General features: G+C 39.0%; 1 protein-coding gene, 1 long non-coding RNA gene and 1 pseudogene across 2 annotated transcripts; 2 read left to right on the forward strand and 1 right to left on the reverse strand.

Annotated features, from left to right (window-relative positions):
• Positions 1-594: 594 nt before the first annotated feature.
• On the forward strand, positions 595-2,412 carry LOC140946690 (uncharacterized). The gene has a single exon (XM_073395830.1). The coding sequence runs from the start codon at positions 595-597 to the stop codon at positions 2,410-2,412; it is 1,818 nt and encodes a 605-aa protein (XP_073251931.1).
• A 933-nt stretch (positions 2,413-3,345) lies between these two features.
• Positions 3,346-6,560, reverse strand: LOC140946786 (uncharacterized; annotated as a pseudogene).
• Positions 6,561-17,211: 10,651 nt separating this feature from the next.
• On the forward strand, positions 17,212-19,764 carry LOC140944745 (uncharacterized). Its single transcript, XR_012166698.1, has 3 exons — positions 17,212-17,367; positions 18,771-18,914; positions 19,505-19,764. It is a non-coding gene; the product is annotated as an uncharacterized lncRNA (long non-coding RNA).
• Positions 19,765-20,270: the final 506 nt, after the last annotated feature.

Raw genomic sequence — 20,270 nt, forward strand, 5'->3', positions numbered from 1 at the left:
GGAACAAATTGTTCCTATTTACTGGCATATCCACTGCTGTTCGGAACGCCTTGTTCCCTTTCGGTTCAAATTGTTCCTATTCATGCCCAACAGGAACGGAATTGTTCCTAATCGAGGTGGTTTTTTGTTCCTCAAAATGAGTGTTATGTTCCGCGTATAAATGGGAACAGGTTCCGAATTTGTGACAAAGGAACTAGCGTTCCATTTTGCGCAAAGAGTAAAAAGGAATAGGGAACAATAGTTCCTATTTATCGTAGGCTATCTGAAACTACTGTCCATCACCTCGGCTATACAAATTTATCAAAACATATATCCTTCAACAATCAAGTTAAGTACGAGACTTGCCCGCCACATGTTCAATCGCGTTCGGGCTTGCCCGCGCAAGTTCAGGCTTGTGTCTTTGTTCCTTTTGATTAATTGTGTACCAAATACGGACAAGAAAACAATGGGGCAAGGGGCAAGAATGACCAAGTGTGGGCAGAGATGGGCTAACAAATATCTCATTGGCGAGTAGGATGATCTCTTGGGGACCCTTTTGCTAGTATAAGTGCGTGCATACTTTAGAACGATATCGATTTCAAGCTAATCCTTAAGATGAACAAACGAGTCAAGGATGTCAACTGGTCAAAGTTAGCAAATGCTTCGCCTAAACCAAAGAGACTTCACTTAGAAGAGGATGATTGTGATGGTCTTTTTCACTGCCCAGTGCAAATTTGTAACCACGATGGATTCACTACGCAAAGAGGCTGTAGAAAACACGTAAAGAACAAGCACAGTTGGTACTATTACTTCGACGAGAAGCCAAACAGTGCTCAAATGGAATCGTTTCATAATCAATCCAAGAAAATTGAAGCCAACGATCGGACGACTCCACGTGCAACGAGAGCAATTGCCTCATTCGACTTGAAAAACAACATTGCTAAGAGTTTTTTCTCATGGCTAACTGGCAGCGGCGGGGGTTGTAAAAGCGATCGACAAGCACAGCAAATTGTCAGCAGGTGTTTAAAGTTTCTCAAATTCTGTTGCGAAGACGAAGAGGAACTCACATTTGGTACTGTTGATTTTAGCCTATGTTCACCGAATCTCCTATTTAAATTCGTTGATACGATGCAGGATAAGTGGAAACTCGAACACGCGGGACGCATAGGCTACTTGGACGCCATTGCAGAATTAGCGGATTTCAGAAAAGTAAATGGCGCATCAGAAACAGTATGGAGAGGCCTGTCCACAGCAGAAATGTACTTAAAAAGGGTGCGAAAAACCGTCTCAAAGATGATGAGGTTGCAATGGACCAGCGAACTCGATATTGACGCTTTAGAAGCCAAGGGGCACTGGGCCACCATGGAAGAGCTTTTAGAGGTGGTGGGGCGTTACTTGCCGCGCTACGAGAGCGTGCTTAAAACATGCAGGGATAAACCAGATACTGTTTCGCCACTGGAATTATCGTTTGCTACCAAATTTCTGGCCGTCTATTTGTTTATCAAGGTTAAAGGCTCACGTCCGATGACATACCAATATCTAACCATAGAAATGGTCGACAAAGCTAAGACTAACGGCGGATTCATAGACCAAAAACAATTCAAGACAGCTGGAAAGTATGGTTTTGATTCGCTTTTCCTGACAGACACCAGTATGCAAGTCCTGGAAGGCTACATCAACCACATTCGCCCACTTCTCAAGCCTAATTGTGATTATGTTTTAGTCACGAGAAATGGTCGACAGCATAACAAGCTAGGAGAAGCAATGAGTAAATTGGTGTTCGATGCAACAGGCAAGTATGTTCACCCAACTCGCTACCGCCAAATAGTGGAGACGGCAAGCTCTAGAACTCTTAGCAGCAGCGCGCAAGATGCGATCTCCGAGGACCAGAAACACAGCTCTGTTGTGGCAAGGGTTCACTATCAAAAACGGCGATCTCGCGAAGTCTCCAGCAAAGCGCATGCATTTTTGGAAAGACTACAGGGCGAGAGGGGATCAGAGCTAGAGATGAACGTACGCTCCAGGCTTTCTGAGAATTCAAGTTCTTCACAAGAACAAGATGTTGGCAAAACCGATACGTCTTCTAATGACGAAGAATACGTAATTACAGATACAACACGCGAGCCTTTAGTAGGAGTGCCAAAATTGAGGCGCGAAAATGCGTTCAGAGTGACCGAAACAAGCACGCGACGAAAGAGTTTAATGTTCACCCCCGAGGAAGACAAATTTCTCAAAGCTGGACTTAAACGGTACGGATTTGGGCAATGGAAAGCGATTCTAACAGACCTCGACTTTCAGTTCCAAAAGGGAAGAACGGCTAACTCTCTTCTGAGCCGAGCCGCCAGAAGATTTGGATCATATTCAAAATCGACGGGAGAACGAACGAACTCAAGGGCATGTAGCTATCTTAAATTCTTGAACTCAAATAAATGAACTATTGCAAACTTTAGCCCTACGTAAAATGCGAAAACAAATATAGAAAGAGGAGATAATGTAAGCTAAATCCATAACGTCAATATTTATTTAATGACTGAATTCCTCGGCATGACCATGCCATCATGGTATTTGAAACTGACAACAAAGCATTAATAATACAAGTGTTCCGGGCGTAAAGGCCTTCAAATTAGTTTAACTTAGTATATTTTAAATTGCATGTCGGGCACCTAAGTTGATCCTACTTTTTTACACGTTTCTGCGAACTGAAAAAGCTAGTCACCCGCTTCTGTCCCTCGGTTGTTTGGCTTCTCGAGAGTCTTGCTCGCTTCGAAGGTCTGTTGTCAGGTGAGGGTACTCGCCTCAGTAATGGTGAAGAGCCTGTGCAAATGCTTTCATCAAATGAGGGCTCGTAACAAGGTGTCTGCGGTGTAATGAACATGTCCTCGCTCTCCGATTCGACGACCTCCTGGCTCGTAGGTGGAGTAAACATCGTCTGGTGCGTGTCCTCAGGCGGGTCGTAAGATGGTGTCTTTGGCGTATTACCATCGTCGTTTGCAGCCGTTGGTCTAGACATGTTTTGGTTGCTACCTTCGACGATAACCGGTAAGGGTGAGTACACATCTCTGACGGAACTCGCGTACCTAGGATCCACTAATCCACGTTTCACACAGATTTCTTTCCCTTTTTCCACGGCCATCTGCAGGCGAAGGGTACCTTGTTTTTCGTGAAATGCGCGGAGTTTCTCACAATCAATCTCCAAAAGACTCGTCAGCGTTGCACTCATGTCGGGGTCTGTGCCTCTCTCTAAACGCATATTGTTCTCAGCCATTTCTTTTTCTATTTCTAACAGCCACGGATTAGAGAATGCTTTTTTTACTTTCTCCTGTTCATCTCTTTCCCTTTGCTTTTCCAGACGTTCTGCCCTATCATTCAAGGCCTGTTGTTCTCTGCGGGCGAGGTTGGTAGTGGCTCGTCGGGATGCGTAATCAGTCGATCTGCCTGCGATTTGCTGGTCACTCCCAGATTTACTAGATATCGTCGACGTCCGGCGATTTGACGATCTTGGATGGCTTTGTGCTCTGTTTGAGCGTTTCGCAGGAGCATGCTCAGCTGTCTGTGCCGAAACCCACCCGGCACCGCCTTTTCGAGCTCACGGCGAAGCTTGTTTATGTGGTTGTTATCTTCATTTTCATCGGAACTGTCGCTTTCGGCTTCACTCTCCTCTTTATCCGTGAGTGAGATTTCACCGCCCTCCGTGTTGCACTCGGGGGCGTGCTCGTCCAGTAGGGAAACGGACAAAATTCTCTGAATGTCTTCACTTTCTAAACCGTCCTCACGATCTCCTAAAGTCCTTCCAGTCTGTGCGTTAGTGGAGTTTGTAGCAACCATCTTTTGGGCCCATACGATGCAGTCCATTGCATGTTCTCGCAGCCACTGGTTGGCCTCCGGGTTAACTTGCGGCAAGCTTCTGAAGAAGTACTTGTGAAGTCGTCGGTTCATCGCGTCATTGTGGGCCTCGCCAAAGTCCATCTCTTGTTGACATGTAATGTACATACTTGCACGGCAGTGGAACCCCTGGGCCCTCTTCCATTTTACATCGTGGGATGTAAAACCGCCTTGACAAATTATCTTCCAGTCATCGATGTCGAGCAGGTTGTTGTATGCCTCGTCGAGAAAGATAACTTCCGTGGAGCTGTCAATCATCGACTTGTTAAAGCTCTTCTGTTTGGTCACGCGAGCAATTCGGCTTAACGGCACAATTTGAAACACTGGGCTGAACAGGCTCGTTTTGCCGCTGTCAGAAGCTCCGATGGCACATGGCACAGGTCGCTTATGTTCTTTATCTCTGAATAGCGCGAGGAAATCAGCGCAAAACTGTTGTATTTGCCCTTCAGGTAGGCTATTGGTTAGAATTTGCTCGAAGTATTTAGGATCGGGCTCTTGGAGGCTGTCATAGTGGACATACGCTCTTGGTGATGTGATACCTCGCTGTAGAAAACAGAAAAAAAAAGAACTGTTAAAACATACAAACATGTAATAAATAGGTAAAACAAGTAGAAACCTTTACCCGCCAACCAACTTGGAGTAGTCCTAGATTAGGTAACTCGAAACTGAATAGCACTTGATTTGACATATTCCAAGGTTAATTATGTTGTATAGTAATAGAAAAACGACTTTTCTATTGAACAGATACATTGTCATTTTAGCCAGCAGATAAATTGTAGCCAAGGAAATTGTGATAACGGAATTAAAACAACCTTTACTGATGAAAACGTATGCTCTCACCTCTGATTCTGGGATCACTCCTTGTACAAAAGCTCCTTCAGAGAAAGACCAAAACCAGCCATTCTGCACTTCAACCAAGTTTCGATCTATGTTAAGTTGGCCAATCAGGGAACTTTCTGGCTCACTCAGAAGTGGTAGAACTCGTTGAAAATGTTGGACAAGCCTGTCTTTGAAGCACTCGTTCCCCATAAGATTTAACAGAAATGACTTCATGGAGCAAAGGAACTTGAAAGTAAACTGTGATTCTGCAACTTTCTTGTACACATCTCCCCGGTAGACACTAAACTGAAGCTTTTTCATTGCGGCATGGATGTCGTTACAAAGAACTGTTAGTGGGCAAGACAATGGCTTATGCGGTGTACACGGTATTTCTACGCCCGGGGTAGACCAAAACAATCGATTTTCAAACCAGCGCGGCGCAATTCTCGGATAGATGTAGTCATCATCGGTTTGAATTCTTCCCTAAACACTCGCACACGAACCACATTTTCTGTCGACAACATTTCTTGAGACTGTTCTTCATCACTAATATCTATTTCGTCTTGAAGGGCGCTGTCAATAAAGAATAAAAAACAGACAAGTTTACTATCTCAGAATAAATTTTTGAGTAGCGCATCAAAGTTTGAATTAACGCTCTTTTTCGTGTTGAAATTGCCAGATGGTCTAAATCGCACTTAATTAGCCACTTGCACCCTTGCATATTGTTACTTATTTGAGTCAAGACAGTTAATTAGAGACATTGCTTGACAACGAGAAGATGGCAACAATAAGGGTGGACTTCTAGGTGTTGATTTCTTTGGTTAACCATAGCCTTTACTATAACAGTTTTGCATTGAGTATACTAACCTGAGACAATGCTGATAAGAAGCCTCCACAAAATTCATCAGGCAAGGATTCTTGTGATCTTTTAAAACTTGGCAGAGTTGGTTTAAGTCGTGAGAATTTTTTTTCCTTGATGCCCTGGAAAGATAGAACTCGAGGCCGCATTTCCCAAGAGCACGTTGAATTTTCATGGGATTAACAGCTGAACCATTTTGAGTTTGGCAAGCCACCCAATACGAAATTGCTGGGAAAACTTGCTTTCCAGGCGTTGAAATTTGAGAGGGGTTTATGGCAGATTCTTCGTTAGACTCGTCGATTTCTCGTCCTTCATCTGATGTTGTTGATTTTTTCTTTTTGCTGTCAAGCTTTGAGGTGCTTATTGCCGAAAAGAAAAAGCAAACCTCGCTCAGTTTCGACAATTCCAAATCACATTCATCTCGCTTTTCGCAGATCCAATTCCAGGCTTGTTGAATTTCTTCATCGCTTACTCTCCAAACACACTTAAATGCTACAACAGAACACGTTTTCTCAATTGCTGCTACTATGTGACACTCCACTTTATCTCTTATAACTTTGCTGTTTAGCTGCGAACAAGGCTTGCTCATCTTGACTAGCCAACGAAGTCGAGTAAAAGCGTTTTTTCAAGGCCTCTTGGCCATGTTATATCTAGCACAATACTTAGGGGAATAGAACAAGTCTGTGCCATTGGCTGGATTAGCTGACTGAAAGTGCGAGCATAAATTAACCTCAGCCTGACTAAATTATTCAGTCCAAATACGCCTCACACGCGATAACCGGTATTCCCTTCACACACGAAAAACATTAGCAAACTACCTGTGGAACTAAATCTTAACGGTACTTGTTAAAATTATTCTTGCTTTTGGTGCCTAAAAAGAGATAAGCGGAAACCAAGGGTATGATCTGAAGACAAAAAACAAGGATCTTGAAATCAGTATCAGATGTTAAAGTGTACAGCGATTTAAGCGTAAACTACGGATATGGTCTGAATATTAATATCAAGGATCTTGAAATTGCTTTTTAATGTTAAAGTGTACAGCGAGATAAGCGTAAACTACGGATATGGTCTGAATATTAATATCAAGGATCTTGAAATTGCTTTTTAATGTTAAAGTGTTTAGCGAGTTAAGCGTAAACTACGGGTTTGGTCTGAATTTAATTAACAACAAAAACAAGAATAATATAAAATAATAATAAATAATAATAATAATTATAATAATTTATTTTATTATTATTATTATTTTATTTATAATTATTATTTTTTAGATTTTCATTTTCTTTTTTTTTTTTAATTAAGTTAATTAATTCAGTCCATCCCCGTATATCACGCTTATCTCGCTGTACACTTTGACATCAAAAAGCAATTTCGGGATCCTTGTTGATAGTATTCAGACCATACCCGCAGTTTACGGTTAAATCACTGTACCCTTCAACATCAGATACTGATTTCAAGATGCATGCTATTAGTATTCAGGCCATACCCGTTGTTTACGTTTATATCGCTTTTCACTGTAACATCAGTAAGCAATTTCTTGACCTGTCTCTTTAGTATTCAGGCTATTCCCGTGTTTTTCGCTTATCCTGCAATAAACTCTGGGATCGAAGAAGTCTTCAGTAACCCATGCTTCTCACTTTTCCGATGCAAACAATGCAACAAATAGAAGTATTAGTCTAGCAGCAGTAGTAGTAGTAGTAGTAGTAGTAGTAGTAGTTGTTGTTGTTGTTGTTGTTGTTGTTGTTGTTGCCGTTGTTGTTGTTACTCTTAATTACAGGGTGAAATAAGGCGTTTCCGTATTTCGGAAATTTTGCGGAAATCTGATGGTTCAAGTTTCCGTCACATTTCCGGAGGGCGGAAACACGTAAGAGCAAAATGAGGTCGCGTTTCGCGTTTCCGCAGCGTTTCCGTTGGCTGAAATGTACAAGGCCGTATCAGTCGCGTTTCCGCAGACAATTTTCTACGGAAATTTGGTAGCTTTTAACTTCGGTTGATTTAATTTTAAGTAGGCGATGTGCTGCCAAGGATTTCTCGGCAACAGCACTATTTTTAGTATGTAAAACGTTCTTAATGATGTTCTGATGTGACTTCTTAGACGGTACTCAAGGCTGTCGATCTGACCAAAACAGGCCAGTGGCAAAAGACGGAATGTAAATAAATACAAAAGGTTTAAGTATCCTGCTAGTTTAGACGTTCTCGGAGTGTATATTTCTTAGCATTGTGAACAAATAAATGATTTAACTTAAGTAAGATGCGGAATTTTAATTTCTCTTTGTGTAGCCGATCATAGGTCTAAATGACAATCGCCGTTTACTTCGACAAGATTCGGCTCGCTCAAGCGTTTTACTTACGAACCATTTGCAAAAGCCGGGATGGAAAAGTAAGTCGTGGTCATGGTAGTGTCATTCACAGGGATACACTATTTTCATTTGGGAAATTTTAAGAATATTTCAAGCATATACCCAAGGCTGAGATTTGCCCAACAAAACAAAGAAACCTGCACTATCTTTAGCCCAATGTTAAAGCCAGTGACACTTCGATGAACGGTACATGAAAGGCACATCTGTAGTATTTGTTCTATAACAAACTGTAAAAAGTATATGATTCGTTCGTTTTCGACATGATAGATGATTTCCTCTGTCTTTCTTTTCTAAGAGATTCAAAGATGCGTTATTAAAATTATTAACGCTCCAAACATTGAAGCGTAATTTGAAACAATTTAGAAACAGCAAAATAAATTATAAATGAGTTTTTAACGCGCTTGCACGCATTTTGCCTCGCTCTGGAGGCGTGAGTCTTATGAGCATGCGTGCCTCGCTTTCACGTTGAATTTTGAATCGCGCGCCCTTTTGAACATTCTTCGCTGTCGGTTCGCCTTCCATTTTGGTGGTTTGTACATGCAGGGCCGTTTTTTTTGTGAAGATGAGCGAAGAGAGTGTGATAGATTGCGGAGATAGACTGCAGGGAGGAATAATAGTTCGAAAAACTATTTAAATGAAACGCCAAATCCCATGGAAGCGGTGACGAAGGAGTTCAGTGTTCACTCGTGGCGACTCGAATGCACACTGAGTGTTTCAACAACCATTGAGAAGAAAGAACACCTATTTTAAACCGTGGATCCTTGTTGCTTCGTAAGTACATTCTGAATCTTGTTTAAATATATAGAAGCATATTTAAGTCTATGTAATAGCTTTGGGTGTCGATCATAAAAATCGTTTCGCATGTGAGCTTACATACGCTTACATGTTTCATGCGACAGCGAGTTGCTCCCTACAGATCTGACCTTTGTATGTTGCCTGTAGTTTCTTTGATAACATCTACCTGTAAAGCACGTGTTTGTCTGATTTCTTTTGCAATAAAGACATAGTTGATGCTTCACCGAAAAAGAATTTTTCTGTATACTAATACACATTTTAATGGCGAAGATGGCAGCCGTAAAATACTGAATCTCGAATGAGGAAACGGAATCAGGGAACGGAGTACGGAATAAAATATCAATGACAGAAAAATATTTTATAAAAATTCCTTGACACTGAAATGTACAAAACATTTCCACTCCAATTTCTGAGACTGTAGATGTTTATCACAAGGATAAACCTGTACGAAAATAATATTTAATGTTCAAGAATAACAGCTTTATTTGATGACAAAGCAACCTTCATTGACACAAGTAAGACGCCCATCTTTGAGTGGTAAGTCGCAATTCTATTTATCCATCTTTGAGTGGACAAAGTAGTGCTTGTGTCAATGATATTTCAAATGTTGCCACAGTCAACAGGAGATAAACAAGAATATTATTCAGGAATATAATTTCCTTACACTTCAATTTGTCGTTAAGTTTTGAACACAAGGATAACAGCTTTATTCAATGACAAAGCAACCTTCATTGACTCAAGTAAGACGCCCATCTTTGAGTGGGAAGTTGCAATTCTATTTATCCATCTTTGAGTGGACAAAGTAGTGCTTGTGTCAATGATATTTCAAATGTTGCAACAGTCACCAGGAGATAAACAAGAATATTATTCAGGAATATAATTTCCTTACACTTCAATTTGTTGTTAAGCTTCGAACACAAGGACAGCAGCTTTATTCAATGACAAAGCAACCTTCATTGACTCAAGTAAGACGCCCATCTTTGAGTGGGAAGTCGCAATTCTATTTATCCATCTTTGAGTGGACAAAGTAGTGCTTGTGTCAATGATGTTTCAATAATGTTGCAACAGTCACCAGGAGATACATGTAAACAAAGAGATTATTCAGGAATATCATTTCCTTACACTTCAATTTGTCGCTTAGCTTCCAACACAAGGATAAGAGCTTTATTCGATGACAAAGCAACCTTCATTGACACAAGTAAGACGCCCATCTTTGAGTGGGAAGTTGCAATTCTATTTATCCATCTTTGAGTGGACAAAGTAGTGCTTGTGTCAATGATGTTTCAATAATGTTGCAACAGTCACTAGGAGATAAACGAAGAGATTATTCAATAATATCATTTCCTTACACTTCAATTTGTTGCTTAGCTTCGAACACAAGGATAACCGCTTTATTCGATGACAAAGCAACCTTCATTGACACAAGTAAGACGCCCATCTTTGAGTGGGAAGTCGCAATTCTATTTATCCATCTTTGAGTGGACAAAGTAGTGCTTGTGTCAATGATATTTCAATAATGTTGCAACAGTCACCAGGAGATACATGTAAACAAAGAGATTATTCAGGAATATCATTTCCTTACACTTCAATTTGTCGCTTAGCTTCCAACACAAGGATAACCGCTTTATTCGATGACAAAGCAACCTTCATTGACACAAGTAAGACGCCCATCTTTGAGTGGGAAGTCGCAATTCTATTTATCCATCTTTGAGTGGACAAAGTAGTGCTTGTGTCAATGATATTTCAATAATGTTGCAACAGTCACCAGGAGATACATGTAAACAAAGAGATTATTCAGGAATATCATTTCCTTACACTTCAATTTGTCGCTTAGCTTCCAACACAAGGATAAGAGCTTTATTCGATAACAAAGCAACCTTCATTGACACAAGTAAGACGTCCATCTTTGAGTGGGAAGTTGCAATTCTATTTATCCATCTTTGAGTGGACAAAATGGTGCTTGTGTCAATGATACTTTTAATTCTCTGAATGCCACAAGAAGATCAACAAGACTATTATCCAGTGATATCATTTCCTCTCACTTCAATTTGTTATTGTACAGTACTTCAAACACTTGGATACAAGCTTTATTTGATGACAAAAGCAACCTTCATTTATGTTTTAAAAAAAAAAATTTTTCTTTGTCATGCACTACCAGAAAACTGCCTCATTAAGCTCAGTAAGTTTTTTCAGAACCAGGTTGTTACAAAATACATATTATTTGAAATACATATTTAGAAATATCTGACATATTTTTTGTTTTTGTTTTTGTTTTTGTTTGTATGTTTTTTTTTTTGAGGTATGTTGATGAGGAGAACAGAAACGTTGAGGCTATTTTGGTAAATGAAGTCGGGAAATTTTGGAAAAAAGAAATGGCCCAAAGCAGAGATAAAAGGTAAGTCTTGCATTTTTCCAAGTTCCTTGAATCTGGCAGTTTCTAGGTGTTGCGGACAGGTGCAATCATCTAATGAAACAATACAAAAGATTGGGTTCTCATGTTAAGGGCACTAGGCTCTTTCATTTTTTTAGAACACAACACATGTTTTGTATGTTTGTCTAGTGCATACATATGATTGTTATAGAATGCACGAGTGCCATACCCTACCCCCTTTGACATTTTTAATGTTTTTTATTTTTTTATTGCCATTTATATGCATGGTTTGATTGTGGTGTAAATTTCTCAGACATGGTTGCCACAGGTCAGGGAAAATAAAATTTTTTCAAGGTCAAGGAAAAGTCAGGCATTTTGACTTCAAGTCAGGGATAATGTAAGGCTTTGTAGGAAGTCAGGGAAAATAAATTTTTTTCAAGGTCAAGGAAAAGTCAGGCATTTTGACTTCAAGTCAGGGATAATGTAAGGCTTTGTAGGAAGTCAAGGAAAAGTGAAATTTTTAAGGTACTTTGGTATACTTTTTCGGACATGAATCATGCTGTATTGGTAGAATATTGTTCCTTTTAATTGAACAACCAGCTGATGTTGGTTTTTCAAAAAAATCAATACTGTTTGCACATTATATTAAGGGATTATCAAGTCATGTACATTACATGTGACTAAATAGGTGAGGGGTGGCTGTGAATGGTGCATTGAGTCCCTTGTCAGGAGTAATTTGTGAAATTGTTGACTCAGTTGGTCAGGGAAATTTTACATTTGTCAGGAAAAAGTCAGGGAATTTCAAAAACCTCTGGCTGTGGCAGCTATGTCAGAGTAGACAGCAAGAACAAAATCTAAAGATTCAAAATATTTAGGTAGGCTTTTTTTGCAAGACTAAACTATTGTTGAAGAAAAAAGTAACTGTTAATGTTTTTCACAGTAGTCATGCCACTGTGACTAAATGAGCTTTTTTGGTGTTCAGAAATTGACGTATCGCACGGAAGTGTTGGAGAAGGCGCATCTTTCTGCTGACGACAAAACCAAAATAAAGGCTTTGCTAGACCTGCCCAATGCTGTGGAATTCATGTCTTCAGAGGAAAGTGATAACAATGAAGATGGGAGCAGGGGTCCACCACCAAGGCACATTAAGCCACTACGCTGGGAAAGATCTAGGTTGAAAAAGATCAAGGCTGTTCTTGATGCCTCTTATGAGGCACGTATGACAAAAAGGCAAAAATAACCAGAGAGGCTTATAAAAACCTTTAGACAGACTAATACCAAAAAACTGCCCCTCATGGGCAGGACGTCAGTAATAAAGACTTAAAACAAATTGCTACAGTGACTGCTACTTTGGCAACTGGAAGTAAAGTGATGCAGGGCACATGCTTGAAAATAACCTTTCACCACAGAACCAAATGTGATGGCATAGTCGTTTCTACATGAGAATAAAAATGTGCCTTTCCTCCATTTTGCGGTGGTTTAAAACCTGTCATATTGTTTTTCACTTAATCAACGAAGTATTTGACACTTCTAGTTCCCCAACAATTTAGTCTTCCCTGTGTTTTACTAACAGCAAAAGCAAACGAATGAGAAACCCTGTAGTCACTTTTTGGGTGCCACTTGCATAAGGTTGAAATTTGATCGGCCACAGTGACATACTCTCTTCAGGACTCGCATCCACGACCATAGTAGAGGTCGCTGTAGCAATTTGCTTAAAGTCCCAAATGTATTAATAATATTAGCCTTCTTTAGTCAGGATAACCCTGACTTGATCAACTCTAAATGAATTACACGATCTGATTGGAAAGGTGATAAGAGTTTTATTCTTAATAACAACCTTTACTCGACTGTTTTCATTAAAATTGCAGGAATGTTAAGACAGTCATTGGGTTATCCTAAAGTAATAAAACAGGGAGTGTAAGGTTAATGCAGTGCAAAAATGAATCCAGGCTAATTCTCATAGAGTACCTTGTATGCCATAGCCAGGTCCAAGTTGTTGCCGTCCAGTTACAGCAGAGTGACAACAAAAAGTGAGATACATGTGTAGAGATGTTGGCTTGTACGTTGTGTACTGAAGCCTATGGCGATTTTTGTTTGCATCACTATTGTCTTTGTAGCATTAGTCTGATACTCCCTAATGAAGGCCTATCAGCAGTTGTGTGGGGTTTAACAATAACTTTTGGTATGATCCACTAAGTACTGGTACCAGGTATTTAAATGAAACACATTAAAAACATTTCTTTGATTGTCATCTACTGCCAATGTTTTTTTTTCTTTCAAAATATTTCAAAATATCGCTAATGTTGCATTTAACTGGTACTTGGTGGTGACATGCCTTAAAATAATTTACATACATGAGTTATCTTTTTATTAAATCTAGATTTGATGGGTAAAAGGGAAGCAGTTTGCAAAGAGTAGTTAACATTCGTTATTGTGTGTCCAAGAAAATTTTTCGATAAGAAACCTCAACATCATCAGTAGCACTTTCAAAACCTGGTATTGGCTAAACTGCTATATTTGTGCAAAGGTTTACTTAGCAACTTTAAAGAAAGGAACACACCGTAAAAATATATTTTTAGATTAAAGTATATATTTCATTGTTTCTATTCGTTTTCTTCAAAAACTATGATGTGACATATGTATTAAGACAGTAATTTGATAAAAATTACCACTAGACATCCTAATGGGATTTTATGCGGTCTTAATTAAGCAAGACCTTACTACATTATTTAATGATTTTACTGTGAACTACTTCTAAGAGTTATTTTGGAATGGAAATGCACGATACTAGTTTTAAAATATATACTATAATGATGTTATTTAATTAATTGTTATATAACTATTATGTTAATTTAATCATTTCAAGGAGAAAAAAGTTGAATTTTCTCAGTTCGAAAAGGATTATTTAATTGAAATGAAAAAGCTTCAGTATCAGATATAGAAATTTTATACAAATTATCACTAGAAAATATCCTAATGCGATTTTATGCAGTTTTAACTAAGTAAGACCTTATTACATTATTTAATAATTTTACTTTGAACTACTTCTTAGAGTTATTTTGGAAAGGAAATGCACAATACTAATTTTAAAATATATGCTATAACAGTGCTATTTTTTATATATTATATAAATATTATGTTAATTTAATCATTTCAAGGAGAAAAAAGGTTGAATTTTCTCAATAGGCCATTTCAGAGTTCCCCCGGGCCTCTGTTTCAAAATGAGGGTAGGTGCTCAGCCTTTGATATGGAAGTCATTTTTCATTCTCATGCAAATAAAACTCATTTTCACAAGAAAGGTTGTGCACCTAGCCTCATTTTCAAAGTGACGGTTTTTGGAACTCGGAAGTGGCCTATTCTAAAAGGATTATTTAATTGAAATGAAAAAGTTTCAGTATCAGATATAGAAAATAGAAATACATTGTAAGAATCATTTTTTGTGTAAATATTTATCATACGTATTTACATATATGTATATATATGAAAATGGAGAGATAATTATTTACATTAAAACTTACCAAAAAGGCACTTGAATCTGATTCTGCTTGATTTGGGAGGTATCAGCGAAAATAGAATCATGAAACGGTCCAGGGTCGGACAAACGTCCACTTTTTAATATACCGGATAGAATGAACCGTATATGATTGTAAACTGGAGAGTTAAGTAAAGTTTCCACATTTAGGAAATGCAGCGAATACTCCACGGAAAGAATCTGCGGAAACATGAAGGCTGCAGAGTATAAACCGATCCAACTGAGTTTCCGCACTCACTCTTCCGGAAACTCGACGGATAATTGAGTATCCTCTAAATTTACGGGCTGCGGAAACATGACGGCAGTTAGCGTTTCCACAAAAGTAAACCTGACGGAAACGCGAGTATAAGGGATGCGTTTAAGCGTGTCCGCAGAAACTGAAACATGACTGATACACGTGTTCCCCGTTACAATTCCGTCTGCGGATATTCAGGTTTCCGTTAGGTAACCGTTACAAAAACGGAAACGGAAACACCTTTTTTCAACCTGTGTAATTTGTCGCAAAATCATTGGAAAAATGAGAGAAATTGGTAGTGTGGGAATTTCTCTTGTTAGACCAAGTGAATAGCGTGTTTAGCGTGAACAGCGTGTTTGCTTTTCCTAGGCTTCTTTTACTTTAAGGAGGGAAAGAGAAAAGGGAACTAAAATTTTGGGGAATGATCATTACCATCCTCCTCATGATCGTCGTCATCATCATAATTAACATCATTATTATAAATTTTTCTCTCTCACACTTTTGATCTATTTTGGTAATAGATGTTTCTACTGTCTGAGGCTCTCGTTCTCACGCGATTGTTATTTGCTATTTGCGAGATGTGAACTGGGAATAACCTTAAAATTTATGTCATTAGCCAACTACAATAAGAATAACTTAGGTTATTAATTGATTAAAACATTAAATTATTTATTTTTAAAAGGAAAAGTGCATAACTTTCGGAAGTACAACGTGTCACAAATTGATTCATTGGGGATCCCGTATGACTACATTTCTGTCATGCACTACTCTCCCACGGCGTTTGGTATCAATGGTTCCACAACAATCAAAGCCAAGAACTCTTCTGTCATTCAGCTTGGTCAGCGGATAGGACTCAGCCCCAAGGACGTTACGCAGGCGGACTTGTTGTATCGGCGTAACGGTGAGAAACAATTAAGAAAACCACGTAAATGCAAACTTTAAAGTTATGTTAATACCCGTGACTTACATGAAGTCCTTTCTTAATGATGTATTTTTGTATTTATGCTGATTTATAGAGAATGGTTTAGAGTTTTGGAATCAGGTCCATTTGCACGATGGCGTCATTTTACTACCAGGGACAGAATAATTGAGGGTTTTGTTTTCTTGTGCAAATTACGGCTTTTGTTATTTAAACCTTACTGAGATGACCAAATTTAAATACGAAAGAAAAACGAAGTAAATTTTGGTCTTAGTAGTAAAAAGAAGTCATCTTGCAAATGGCCTTTTAAACTCAGAACTTTTAAGCCCTTATTTATTTCCACAAGCACGGTGCCTGACTGCATTACTGTCTTGTTTATATTCTCGTTTCTAAGTATAAAAAAAACTACATAAAGTCATCTGCTAAGACATGGAAGTACAGAAAACACATGTTAACTCCCAACAATGTCAAACAGCAAAAATTGTAAAATACTAAAAAAAAAAAAATGGTTTAATTTTAATGGCGTCTCCTTAATTATTTCTACCCGTGAAGATTTAGAGGTGACAAAGATGATTAACGACGATGTTAATAATAGATAATAATTACAGCTGAACCTCTCTTAACGGCCACCTTGGGGACAGACGAAAGTGGCCGTTGTAAAGAGGTTTTAAACAAGAGTCAATGTAAGGATTTTTTTGCTCGCCGGGACGAAAGAAGTGGCCGTTGTAGTGAGGTGGCCTTTAGCGCAGGCTCGACTGTACTGAATCAGTATGGCTACAGGAATTTGGCCGTTGGATTCCTCACCCTACATGTATGTACGGTAGTCGAATCTAATCTTTTAAATTCTGATTTCAGAAAAATCGTTCCGGATTCAAAAGCAAAAATATCCGATATTACGGAATCTGTTTTACCCTACGTGGACCAAGATTCCTGTTAGATTTAAAGTTAGAAGTAACTGAGTTGCTGTCAATAGCTATCTCGTTTGGCATGTTTTTAGCTTGAAGAAAAGTAACATCCTTAACCCTCGGGTGGATGGTTCCCCCCCCCCCCCCCCAGAGATTTTGAAATGTTGCAGTATTCCGAAACGATTTTAGTAAACGATATACGATTTTACCTTCAACAAGATGAGGTATATTTTATGGGTGGTGGCGCTGCTAGAGGCCTGTGACGTCACCGAAAATGGTCGCCATTTTCGATTTTACCAAGAATTAGAAATTAGGTAAAACCCGCGGGTGAAATGGTGATTTTTTGTGCTTGATATGAAAAATAACACATAAATAAGCACTTTGCATTTAGCCACAAGATTTACTTTATAGTTGAAAGAAGTTGACAAAACATGTATTTTCACTCAAAAATGGCTTGACCACCTGCTACTTATGACGTCACATATCGTAACCGTAGAAACTGACCATCACTGAATCTGACTCAAAATGCGCGCGAGGGACAAAGAAAAAGCTACCGAAAACGTCAGGTGCTGATGTTTTGTCCCCCCATGTACTTCCGAGGGTTAATATACAGCGTTTTTCATAATCATGTATCATTCCTTTCCTATAACTTGTTTACAGGGAGCACTACCAGACAACCTGATCCGACTTCTCCCCCTCAGCCACACCCTGATGGTACGAATGTGTTGCACGTACTTCATATCATTTAACTGTTTTACCCTAATTTAGCAGAAGGGGACACATAGAAAATCAAGTGTATGCTCTATGTTGATTATTCATGACAGATATGTTGATATCTAAAGAACTGATACAACTGGGTACTTCAGTAAAGTACTTTTAGAAGAGCGTTTTCACTCACTTGACACATCTATGCAAATTTATTGGAACAATAGAAAGCGTTTACATAAGGAAAAAATAGGTCATTTCCGAGTTACTTCAAGCCATTGTTTGAAAGCGAGGCTAAGTGAGAAGCCACTGTTTTGGAAACGATCTTTATTATTATGCAAATAAAAGTCATTTTCACAATAAAAGTTGTGCACTTGGCCTCGTTTTGCAAAAGAGTCAGGTTTTTGAACTCGGAAATGGCCTATTAAACTCACGTAGTATTGGTTTGGAACACAAACATGGCCGCGGTTTCATTGTTTTGGAACACCAATATGGCCGCCTTGAGATCATGTGAAAACGCTCTATCGGTAAGGGGTAAAGCCTTTCTTAAATTTCAAAATTCCTGAAACTATAATAGCCCACGATCAATTTTTTGAGATTCTAACACAACTCGGAGATTTTAAGTTCAAAATTGCAAATTTTTCCCGACTCTGTTGTCTCGCAATTTCCAGAAGAGGCTTAAAAGCACAGAGAAAACGTTAACTAATTAAAATTAAATATGTAAATATTGCCAGAAAGCCTCGGAGTCATGTTAGAATTCTAATATATCGAACGTGGGCTATTAATTATAAATGATTACGGAGTGTGAATGACCGATCTCTATCCATGCTCACTCTTAGCAAGCTGGTACGGGGGAATTTTCGTTCGAATTTGCCCCGTGTCCTTAGATCCGATCATTCAACGATGGTTGCAGCACAAACTTAACACATCTGTATAAAGAGTGTGTTTTTCTAAGTCGATCGCAATGACTGAATTCTAGTTTCTAGCTGACGCTATTACGATGAATGTTCCAACTTTTCAGATGTTGCTGCATAACTTAAAAGAGCTAAATGGTGTTCACAATTTTACTACACTAACCTGACAAGGCGGACTAGGAAAATCGGTGATGACTCAGAGAAAACTGTCTTAAGAATTATTGCCTATGCCCTCTGGCTATAAAACACGCAAATATTATTACTGTGCTGTGCTCTAAGAAAAAATTGAAGGGATCCCACAGCTCTGAGCCTATGAAATCTAGGGTTACCAACGTACGATTAAAAACAACAACAACATCAACAACAACCTGAGATTTTTTAGTTGCTTAAAAGAAAAAGTAAGGTTCCATGGGCCTTTGGGCAATGTCAGAGCATAGCCCTCCCTATAATACTGGACCGAGTCAATTAACTTCTATTCCATCCTAACACTCGATTCAGGTCCTGATGACTGCACCTTTGAGACCGTTGACTTATGTGGATTTACTAATGTCGATGGCGATGATTTCGATTGGACGCAAAGAATGGGTAAAACACCGAGCAGCAGAACTGGGCCAGATATGGACCACACAACCAAGCGCTTCGGTGAGTATCAGTACAACTGGGGCGGACAGTGGTACTTTTTATACCTTTCTTGGACCCATCCAGATAAATTGAAAACAAAATGCTGTTTTCTATACACACGAGTTCACCAGATTCATTGAACTTGATATTGAAAACGAACTCCACCTCGGAACGACTTCGACGCGCGTGCACATTACTTGATCCCGCGCTAGGCAGCGCTGCATGTTTATGGCAAATTTGGGGTGTTTTAATGTTGCGAAAACTAAACTTTCCTTGGCGTCTTTTCAAACGTTTTGTACTACGCCATTTAGCGACTGCACCCATCCGAAATACCAACGTTTATGGCCTACTTTGTATACTACATGGTATTAACTCACTTTGACTCTAAAGATGACTACCGCACTGGTTATCGAAACGTCAGTCACTGTCAACAACAGTACTAGTCCTATTCAGGATTACGTTCACCGGGACGATCATGCTCAACCTACTTATGAAATGACTCCTGGGTTCAAACCGTTCACAGAGTATTAAGGAATAAAAATATGTTTTTTAAATCATCCAAGTAACATGTCGAAACATCTGACAATATTGTGACATGTGACTCTTGCTAGGTTATTTTATGTACATCGAAACTTCGAGGCCACGTATTAAGGGTGACACTGCCACACTACAAAGCAAGCTATACCCCAGAACAACGTATGGGCGTTGCCTTCATTTTTATTACCATATGTATGGAGAGGACATGGGTACACTTAAAGTGATTCAGTCATTCCTTGCGGGCGATGTTGACAAGGTCCTTTTTGAGAAAAGCAGTGATCAAGGAGACCAGTGGATTTTGGCCAGAGTTCAGGTTAAAGCTTCAGCGTCGCCATACAGGGTTAGTATATACAGACTCTGGGCATCGAAAGGGGCGAGAGGCAACTGAATATAGCTTACAAAAATAATAAAGCACCGATCTTTTGGGGGATACAGTCGAATCTTCAATAAAAAGTGTCGTCTATATCTACAAGGGGTTCAAATAGTAGGGAGCCGAAATTTAAAATACTATTGTTGAGCAGTAAGATGCTTTTGTGGGAAACGGTGGACTGGCGCACTGTACTCCCGGAGTAGTCAATCGATAAAAATCGGTATCGGATTTGTCAATCGATAGATCGAGAGAAATCGTTAAGTGGTTTGATTGATATCGATTGTATCGATCAATCGGCAGGAATCGATGACACACTCCTTTCGTCTATCGGTTTATCTTGATTTTTTACCTATTTCATCGATTCATATCGGAAGAAACATCTGTCCATCTGTTCATCTAAAAATTAAAACTGAATTCATGCAAACAGTAAATTTGTTGACAATTGTTGTTTATCAAACAATATCACTTAT

This window comes from Porites lutea, chromosome 1 (genome assembly GCF_958299795.1).
Source record: "Porites lutea chromosome 1, jaPorLute2.1, whole genome shotgun sequence".
Taxonomy (NCBI): Eukaryota; Metazoa; Cnidaria; class Anthozoa; order Scleractinia; family Poritidae; genus Porites; species Porites lutea.